General features: G+C 47.6%; 1 protein-coding gene across 3 annotated transcripts; it reads right to left on the bottom strand.

Annotated features, from left to right (window-relative positions):
* Positions 1–6: 6 nt before the first annotated feature.
* LOC107268137 lies at positions 7–9,316 on the bottom strand. 3 transcript variants are annotated; one of them, XM_025085431.1, is made up of 9 exons: positions 9,037–9,316; positions 8,049–8,199; positions 7,738–7,896; positions 7,097–7,509; positions 6,532–7,009; positions 6,123–6,463; positions 5,551–6,042; positions 5,186–5,475; positions 7–4,272 (listed from the first exon to the last, which is right to left on the bottom strand). In XM_025085431.1, the coding sequence occupies exons 2-9, from the start codon at positions 8,169–8,171 to the stop codon at positions 1,115–1,117; spliced, it is 5,454 nt and encodes a 1,817-aa protein (XP_024941199.1). In that variant the 5' UTR covers positions 8,172–8,199; positions 9,037–9,316; the 3' UTR covers positions 7–1,114. The 3 variants fall into 3 exon arrangements, with proteins under 3 accessions (XP_024941199.1, XP_024941198.1, XP_024941200.1); XM_025085430.1 differs by having other exon boundaries at positions 5,551–6,045; XM_025085432.1 differs by lacking the exons at positions 7,097–7,509; positions 8,049–8,199; positions 9,037–9,316 and having other exon boundaries at positions 5,551–6,045; positions 7,738–7,890.
* Between the last annotated feature and the right edge of the window lie 8 nt (positions 9,317–9,324).

Genomic DNA, 9,324 nt, shown 5'->3' on the forward strand with positions numbered 1-9,324 from the left:
CCCCCCCGCCCCCCCTCTCTCTCTCTCTCTCTCTCTCTCTCTCCTGTCACGTGGTTCGATATTCAACATTAGATATTTATTACACAGAATTATAACTGTATAACGCGAATACTTATTTGGGTCGTGGTCGTGACATTGTTGTTCGTTTTGTTGTTCTTTCGTCCACTTACGGTAAGACGCGATCAAGACGAGGTAGATACGAGAAGACTTTATATACAGAGACAGGACTTGGCTAGACAAAGGTACACGGATGAGCATGTGAATAAGAGAGCGTGGAGAGTGTAGAGAGCGAGCGAGAAGCCGAGAAGCCGAGAAGCCAAGAAGCGGTTAAGGAGGATTGAGCTCAAAGGACTCCCGTGTCTTGTACTTGGTGGTATCACCGAAGAAAACAGTCGGTACTTTTGCTAAGCTAATGTGGCCTAAAAGCCACACAAAAAAAAACACAACACACAAGGATACAGAGACATTTTTACATACTAAGACGAAGATCCTCGCGTAAATGAACACATAATGGCCAATCGCTACCGACTAAGTCTCTTTAGAGCGATCCCAGGAAGATGTGTCAGGAGAGCCTGATGGGACGATTCTTTCATTTTATTAATCATTGATTATTCATTTATCGGGGACTCTCTGCTGCCTTTCCTCGTATTCGCTTTAAAGAGTTCAAAGGGATGCAACACGTCATTCTCTTCGTTTGGTCCTTCGCTTTCTTCCATGTTAAAGAAATAAGCATCGTCAAAAGGAAGGACCGCTATGTTCTAAACGTCATTTTTGTTTACTTAATAAATACTGTGTTCCATTAAACTTTTCATTTCAATGTCGTTTATCAAAAGATCAAGCAGCTAGCACTTGTTATCCGGCCAAATTTACCCATCTGTCATAATAACTAACTACTAGAAGCAGGCTCAAGAGTCGGAATCCGCGCTCGAATGCAGAACGTATAAGTGGAACATGGAGAGTAAATTAATTAAGGGAGGAGAGAAGGAAGGATCGCGCTCTCTCTCTCTCTCTCTCTCTCTCTCTCTCGAACGCTCTGCTAATCGACTCCAGTAACCTGCATCAGGATTACGTAAAGGACGAGGCTAGCTTTATGAACGTTTATGCAATCCTCTACTCATCTACGTTTCTTCTTCTTGGGCTTGCCCTTTTTTCCAGATGATGACGAACCATTACCATCGATGCCACCATTGGCAACGACCGTCTCGGCGTTGTCTCTCGTCGTAGAATTATCCTCCTCGAGAGTAGTATCCATGAGAGTAGCGTTCGCGTTAAGCTCTTCCGTAGAACTCGATTGCTCCGGCATCATTTCCGGTTCCGAGTCACTCCTCTTTCCCGCGCCTTGTTTCCCGACCTCTAGCTCTGCTGCCGATCTCTCCAATTCAGTTAACGATTCAATTTCACCGTCGGCAGTCCCTTCGGTTGAAATTCCGTCTGTTTTCAAAATGTTCGCCCTTTCATCCTCCTCCTCCTCATCCTCCTCATCCTCCTCCTCCTCCTCCTCCTCCTCCATCACCACCTCCACCTCCGCCTCCTCCTTCTCCTTCTCCTTCTCTGTATCCTCCACCGTTCCAATATTCTCCTTCGAGCGGGCTTTCCTCTTTTCCACGTAAATCGCAGAATCTACCTCAAAATTAGCCGTTTCGCGAGGCACGATCCTCTCTCTGCTGTCAACGGACAATTGATAATTCCTCGATTTCTTATGGCCTTTTAAGAATTTAATGTCCGAATAATTCACACCATTAGATTCGCTCACTGCTGCTGGTTTCAATTCTTCTGCTTTGTCTCTGTCCACCTTTTCGTAATTCTCCGTTGCCTGGCTCGTGTTGCCCGAGTGCTCGTGTTGCTCGTGTTGCTCGTGTTGCTCGCGTTGCTCCTGCCCCTCCTCCTCCCTCGCGGATATCTCAGAAGAACCCGTTGGAATTGCAGCTTGCTCCTTAGAAGTCACTGGACTTTTCTTCTTGACAACGGAACTCCAGGAACTTGCGATCGGCAGGGCCGTCCGCGGGTTCGTTAGGTGGCTCTCGGGGATGGTCTTCTCGAGAGGACGAGGAGCCGTCGTGTCGCACCGCGACTCTTCGAACGGGCTCAGCTTCGAATGGCCGGTTTCATTGGCAAGATCGGCATCGTTAAGGGGTTTTTTATTTTTCCGAAACTTTTTCGACTTTACCTCCAAGATCTTGCATCGAAGAACCGATTCCTCCTGTTGCATAGCGTCAATGTCAATTATCTCAATGCTTTCCGAAGATGTTTTCTGGATAGCCTTGGATTTCACTTTGGAATTTCGTGATGATTCCCATGCTCGCCTATCCGTGACTTTCTCCAATTTGACAGTAAGATCCTTCTTCTCCGGAGACCTGTTTCTGCTGTTCTTCGTAATATTTCTACACTTGCTGCTCCGACCCTCCGATGGTCTTACCAGAGTCACGTCTGGCTCGGAAAAGTCACTCTCCACGATAACAACGGCCTCTCGCCTCCTGGAGGAGGAGCTCCCAGACTTCTCCTCAAAGGAATCCCGAATATTATCAATCGATCCCAATTTCTCGAGACGCATGTCAGACATTACAGACTTACTAGTCGTTCCATTCTCAACATCAACTTCTGCAGTCGCTCTGTTTCCTTCTAAGACGTATCCAACTGCTGATTGCAGCTCCGAAACTTCTGAATGCAACACGTGTTCCATGTCATCGTCGGAGGACACGACGTTCCTACATGACCTTACAGGTTCCTCGGAGCTTCGCTCGACTTCGTGTCTCGTCGCTTTCGCTCCGAGAGCTGGCTCCAGCCTGCTCAGCTCCAACGAGTGAATGTGCTCCATGTCGTCGTCGGAAATGGTGCTCTTGCTGCCTTTTCTTTTCCAAGTTGGCCAGGACTCCAGTCTGTCCTCGGAACTTTCAAGACCCTTGCTACCCAATTCCGGAATCTGAGTAACTTCCGAACTGTCGATGTGTTCGATATCCTCATCGGAGTGATTCGAGGAAGTCACAGCAGTGTGCCTGTCGGGACAGCCCTGTCGCTCGACGATATCGTAATCGATCGAACTGAAGTCCTCGATTGGCAGTGCTTTCAAGTGCAGCTGCTCGGCATCGCTATTCTGTAAAGCCGAGCAAGGGCTCTCGATGCAACAGCCTTCGATCTCCGTAGGCTCGATTTCCTTCATTCTAATGGCACGCGTTCCGATCTCCTCCGCGCTTCCGATAGAATCTGTGCGAATGGCCTTCTTAGTCTCTCTCGATTTTGCCTTGTCCTTTGACCGTGTAGACTTATCCTTGCTAAAGGTTTCACGTGGTTTTCGAGGCACCAGTAAACCGGAAATAGAAATAGAATCGTGTTCCGCTTCCTGAGGATTCTCAGGCCCAGCACCTTTATTGTGCCCGCGAATTCTTTTCTTCCCACTGGCCGCTGCTGCTCTACGATCGACACGAGCATTGTCTCCGGAATGCTTCTTGTTCTCGAGCACGATACCATCGCGCTGTTCCGTATTGAGAAATCTGCTTCCTTCTTTGCCCTCGGCCCCAAAGGCCCCTTTAGAATCGTCACTGATTTCCAGTTCCGTTATCGATGCCTTTACGGCGCACTTACGAGTCTCTGACAAAGTGCTGTCCAGAATTTTCTCCTCCTGTTCCGATGACGCAGGCAATACTGCGCTTTTTTCGCATGTCGTTTTATTCTCCATAAGGACGACGCTTTCTTCGTCATAATTTACGAGATATTTGATTTTGCCGAAATTACTTTCATGGAGCTCAGCATCGCCTTTCGCTCGACGATTCCAAGCGGTCTCCTTGGCCCTGGTCATCGGACTGCTGGGAATCTCACCAGATTCCGCACATAAGCTAAGACTAGTGGGCACGTCTCGAAAGATCTCCACGCGATCGATATTAATCGCACTCCTGACATCGATTCTCGCTGCCTCGACAAAGAGGGCCTTGCGCTCCTTGACATCCTTGATACTGTCGTCGGGGACCGAGTCGAACGCGGGCTCGCTAGCCGATCGCATTTCCGCACAAATCTCTGTGAGATTTCGCAGGGCTTGGCCCTCGGGTTCGAAGTCACTTAGGGAGGCAGGACCTTCCTCGGCGCATAGACTCCTGGGCGGCTCCAGGGCGCTCTTCGCGTCAAACATCTCACTCGAACTGATCGCCTCCTCCTCCTCCTCATCATCCTCCTCCTCCTCCTCCTCCTCCTCCTCCTCAGCCGTTACAGTTATTACGGTGCCCAGAGGATTGACGACTTTAGTCACGGGCTGTCCCACCCTCTCAACTACCACTCGCCTCCCTAGTAACAGAAAAAGCCATGGGCAGGTATCAGTCGATTGCCGAACGCAGCGATCAAGGCGCCCGAGAATAAAGATCTGGCACCCTGAACTCACGTTAAGGACGTACTTGAAAATACGTGGCCGCAGCCACGTAAAGAGACAGTCAATTTATCGTACTGACTCTCGATATGCACGCAGAGTAGCGAGAGTAGCGAGAGTAGCGAGAATAGCGATCCAGTGCAGTTCCAATTAAATGACAACGCAACAAATCTGAGCGTATGCGCGAGGAGGCTTACGAGACACACGTAATGGACCGGAGCACACCGTCACCCTCGCACTTCTCTTCTTCGTGTTTATTCTCTCTCTCTCTCTCTCTCTCTCTCTCTCTCTCTCTCTCTCTCTCTCTCTCTCTCTCTCTCTCTCTCTCTCTCTGTCACTTTTATTCTACTTCGAAGCGCACATTACACACTCTGCTTTTTATTGTACACAAACGAGGTATTAGGCGTTACCATTAGGTGAGTGTCACGGAGATACCTGCCTCTGGCCAGTTCTGTATCTTCGAAAACTTATTGTTAGGAGACTAGCGTATAATCGCTTATGACAAGCAAAAAATGGTCTTGTGTATCTCTCTCTCTCTCTCTCTCTCTCTCTCTCTCTCTCTCTCTCTTTCTCTCTCTAAAGTATCATTAAGTGATGAGCATGTCAAGGTTCCCGTCGTTCGAATTAGACTTCGGCTTTCCTATGATGTACATGTTATATTGTGTTATTACGTTCCTAACCAATGCGAGAATGTTGCAGCCCTACGCTATTTTGATATCATGTTAGCCGATTCATATTCCGATTGGAAGCGAAAATTAAGATATAGTTAATCAATCGATCGACCAATAATGTATCGAACACACGGAGAGCGTCTTGCTATAAGTGAATTGTTACCTGGAACTCGATGAGGAGTTGCAGATGTCTCCAGCATAGCCTCCGCCAAGTGTTCCCGTAATTGGTTTTCACCACCTCCAACTCCCATTGTATCGTTATCCAGCGAATCGCCGTACGCCTCGAGAAACCTGGGAGACTGCTCGTAACTACTTCCCGATCCATCGATCACTACGGGAACAAGTGGTCTTGCAGCAGCATGGGGCATGTTCACTGGATTTGATCTTGCAGGACGAGAGCCTGCCGTAACACCAACCTCAACCGCTTCTGCCTCAGCCAAATTGACCGCAACCCTTGGACAAGATATCGATCGCAAGAGTTTCAAAGTCTTTCAATTATATCGAAGCGCATCGAATGATTATACTTACCCGCTTGGTGCGTTATACGTCTTAAAGACAAACTGTGGCCCCATCCAGAGCCTCCGATGAGGTCCCGCGTGCGTTACGATCTCCACTTGGCTAAGCCAACGATCCTCAGCCGTGTCGAAGGCTTGGCTGTTATTCGTGCAGCTGGATATTCCCAAGAAGGGGCTGGAGGGCGGTAAAGGTGGGATGACTTCCGAGGATCCCGGAGATCTCAGGAGAGGCCACTGTCCCTTTGCCTCCACCTCGAGTTCGATCATCGTGTCGTCGCAAATTTTCTCCTTCGGTACCCCGGCGGCTGGTTTTGGCTCCAAATCGTACTGTATCATATTTCCATGACAGGCCATCACGAATAACGAATCGACAGCTCTTTTCGTCATCTTGCTTGAAGAATCCCTTTGCGCATAAATCCACGCTCTTGGCGGTGCGAAGCAAGCGCAAATCTTCAAAGGCAAGCTTCCACCGTCATCTGAGTGTAGACGTTGTCTCTGCTGCGGTCTGCTGCACGTGTTAGGAAAGTCCCCAATTGAATCTCAATTATTCGAGAGTTTCTCTCAAACTATTTAAATTCCAGATACCTTGTTTGCGTTTGACTGTTGGGATGATTAAGCGTTGAGGGTTGTCGTATCTGCGCCAAGGGGTGCAATATCGTAGGATGCGGATATGGAGGAAGTCGAGGATTTGAATATGGATATACCGAAAGTGGTGGCTCAGTATGGGAGACCGGAGAATGGGATCTGGTGCCGTCGTCCGTCAGGCCGGCGCTTCTGTGAAATCTCGAGAGCCTATTCACGACGTGAGGCGTCGAATGCGTCCTGACACCGACTGGACCTCCGTACGGTGCGACAGGGAACACATGCGTAGTACCACGAACAGTGGAAACAGCTGCCCAACGCGCGTCATTCGAGAAGGTCATATCCTGAGGCACAGAAATAGTGTACAAGTCAAACGGCCGAACAGGAAACACAGTGGGGGACAAGTACCCACCTGCACCTTTGCGGTGGTATCACCTCTGTGTAGCACGTACAAATGATGAACGGCGGCCAACGTCGGTCCGCCAGGATGGGGCTGTATTCTAAAAACATGAAAATCGTGCCCTCTCTTATCCGCCGTCATTAAAAGCGCCCCCGTTTGGTCAAAATTCATTGCGACGATGGCATCATTGTGGGCTGTGAAATGCGCAACTACAGTTTCTATCGGTCCTTTATCCTCATGCCTATCATCTTTGGCTGCCTGTAAATCGAGGATTGTTACAACCCCGGGTTGAATGCAGTCACCACCAGCATTATTCGCGATCATCGGCGTCACTGAATTCCCCGTTAAACTGGACGCCACAGTCTCGCCAAGACCTCGTAATCCTTTGCCCAAGGATTTCGCAGCGTACAATACTGTTGCCGTGTAACTCTGCACACCCTCGCCTTCGCTCCCGCCGCTACTTCTTCGAGCCGGTAACAGCTTCTTCTCGCTGTAAGAGTACAAGCAGAATTTATAATTACAACAACCTGGACAGATCGTGTTGATTCATTTGAAAAGATATTTAAGAAGACGAGACCTATAAGCGAGCCATCTTGTACCCAGAGCCACGGGATTGGGATTCGGACCAGGACTGGGATAGCACGTGGTTACTGTGATGACGTCTTCAAGGTTTCCAGCGTCAAATACAGCAATTCTCTCGAGAAAGGTCACCACCACGGATCTTCTGTTGGCCAGAATGTCACAGACGGGATTCTTGAATTTTATGCTTTTGGTCTGCTCGCCAGTTCGAAGCGAGATAAAGCTCACGTTGCAGAATTGAGGTCCGGGACCGGCAGAGTCGCAAATTGCAACCATTGGCCGCTTTACGGCAAAGAGATCGGTGTGATCCTCATTATTTTTTGGATTTGGCAAAACGCGCAACGTACGAACAATTCCTTGACGCCATGATATGACTTCCGTGGCTTCGCCAGACGCAGCCACAAGCCACACCTATTATGCATTAACAAGGAATATCTTTGAAACTGCTCCAAGAAAAAGATTTCTCAAGACTTAACGTACTCGGCTATTATTAAAGATTTCTTTTCCCCATAACCTTGCATGTCATTTTGCAAATCTCCATAAATAACATTTTTTCTAATATTTTGAAATGACCAAATTTAAAATAAAAAGGTAGAGTACGTTAAAAACAAATTATTTTATATTTCATCAAATACATACCTGTACACCAGTTCCATAGCCCAGTACCAGTAGCAAAGGTGGAATTTCAGAACCCTCGTTGTAATCAGGATAAAGGGCAAAATCGTTTACATCGGCATATTCGAATCTAGCCCAGGCAATGGACTCTTCGTTATCGGTATTTGGTGTTCCAGTATAGGCCTGAGTAAAAGAGGCATGAAATATCATTATAAAGGAACGCATACAGCAATTTTCCTTGTTGCAAGAAAAAGCAGTGTAACAAGATTGGCAATAACATTGTTTAAAGCTTTTTTAAATAACATATAGGTTCTCGAAGCAGATAAGTTACTAACTTGGGGAACTATATCATTGATAATTCCAGCAACGCTGTCAATAATGGAGTGGTCACTAATAGGTTGCGGTGAGACTACTTGAGCCCCTTTGTGGACTCCACGTCTCGGTGATTCTGCAGACATTTCTCCTTTTTACAGGACGTCTTTCTTCCTGAAATATGAAAAAAAACATATATCAACAAATGTCAATAATGTTGCCTATACATATGCCTTGATTTGGGCATACACGCATCCCTAGTATGAGAATAAGTTAAGCTACAATTAAATGCATACGAAAAATGATTATTGGCTAAATCGTCTATTGACTATGTAATGGTAATTACGTAAAAGTCGTAAGCAAAAGACAGACGTAAACTAGGAACATATGTAGCAGTCGTAAATTGATTGCTGGTCATTCGCGCACCTCCGCTCATTTAGCAGAATCAGGAAGACCTCACGATACACCACAAGAGTCCGATAAACGCGTGAGCAGAGACAAATGAAAGAAAACGAAAGGAAAGGTAAAACGTGCTGACTGGAAAAGTGCATCGGGTCGTCGAACATTGACAAAGGCCAAGTCCGATAGTGTGAGAAACCCATTCTGCCTCCTGGTTGTGCTGCACCGTTGCACAATCTACAGTGTATGTGTGTGTCGCGCTTAGCCCAGCTGTTCGGGCCCACGAAATGACCGACGAACGTCTATAAATGTGAAAAAAAAAACTTTCTGAGCGTGAACTTAAGGGCGTTCGCCATGATGAATATTAATCAAAAATGTTACGCGGTTGCGTAAAAATATACGTAGGCGGAGAAGATTCGACAATGTCCTTATGATGCGACAGCAAAAAATAGATCTTGGACGTTGTGGCAAATCACAATAAACTTGAACAAAGGAAACACCTCCACGAGGGAGCCACTCCTCCGAATTGATTAGCTTTTATTTAAAGAATAAACGTAATGGAAAATGTTCATTGATCGAGAAAGTGCGTCGTTGAATAAATTGTGGACTTACTTTAATACCGAGTCGTATTCTGATCGTGCGAGTCGCAACATCTCCCATATAGCCGTCAACGCGTCTGTCGTCGTCTACTGCGTCATTGTATGTGGCAGCGACTTGCAGCTGTGACCAGCTGTAACTGACTGGCCGTGCGTGGCAACGAATGACAACAAATGGCAACACGACTGACCTGGACCGTGATCACTGCAATCAGCCACTGGACTGTCACTGACAGCGTCGTCCAACAGACGATAGTCCACTGGCGCGCGTGATGTCAACCTCCGCCCCCCCCCCCCCCCCCCC

The sequence above is a fragment of the Cephus cinctus genome, unplaced genomic scaffold (genome assembly GCF_000341935.2).
Source record: "Cephus cinctus unplaced genomic scaffold, Ccin1 Ccin1_scaffold0478, whole genome shotgun sequence".
NCBI classification, from domain to species: domain Eukaryota; kingdom Metazoa; phylum Arthropoda; class Insecta; order Hymenoptera; family Cephidae; genus Cephus; species Cephus cinctus.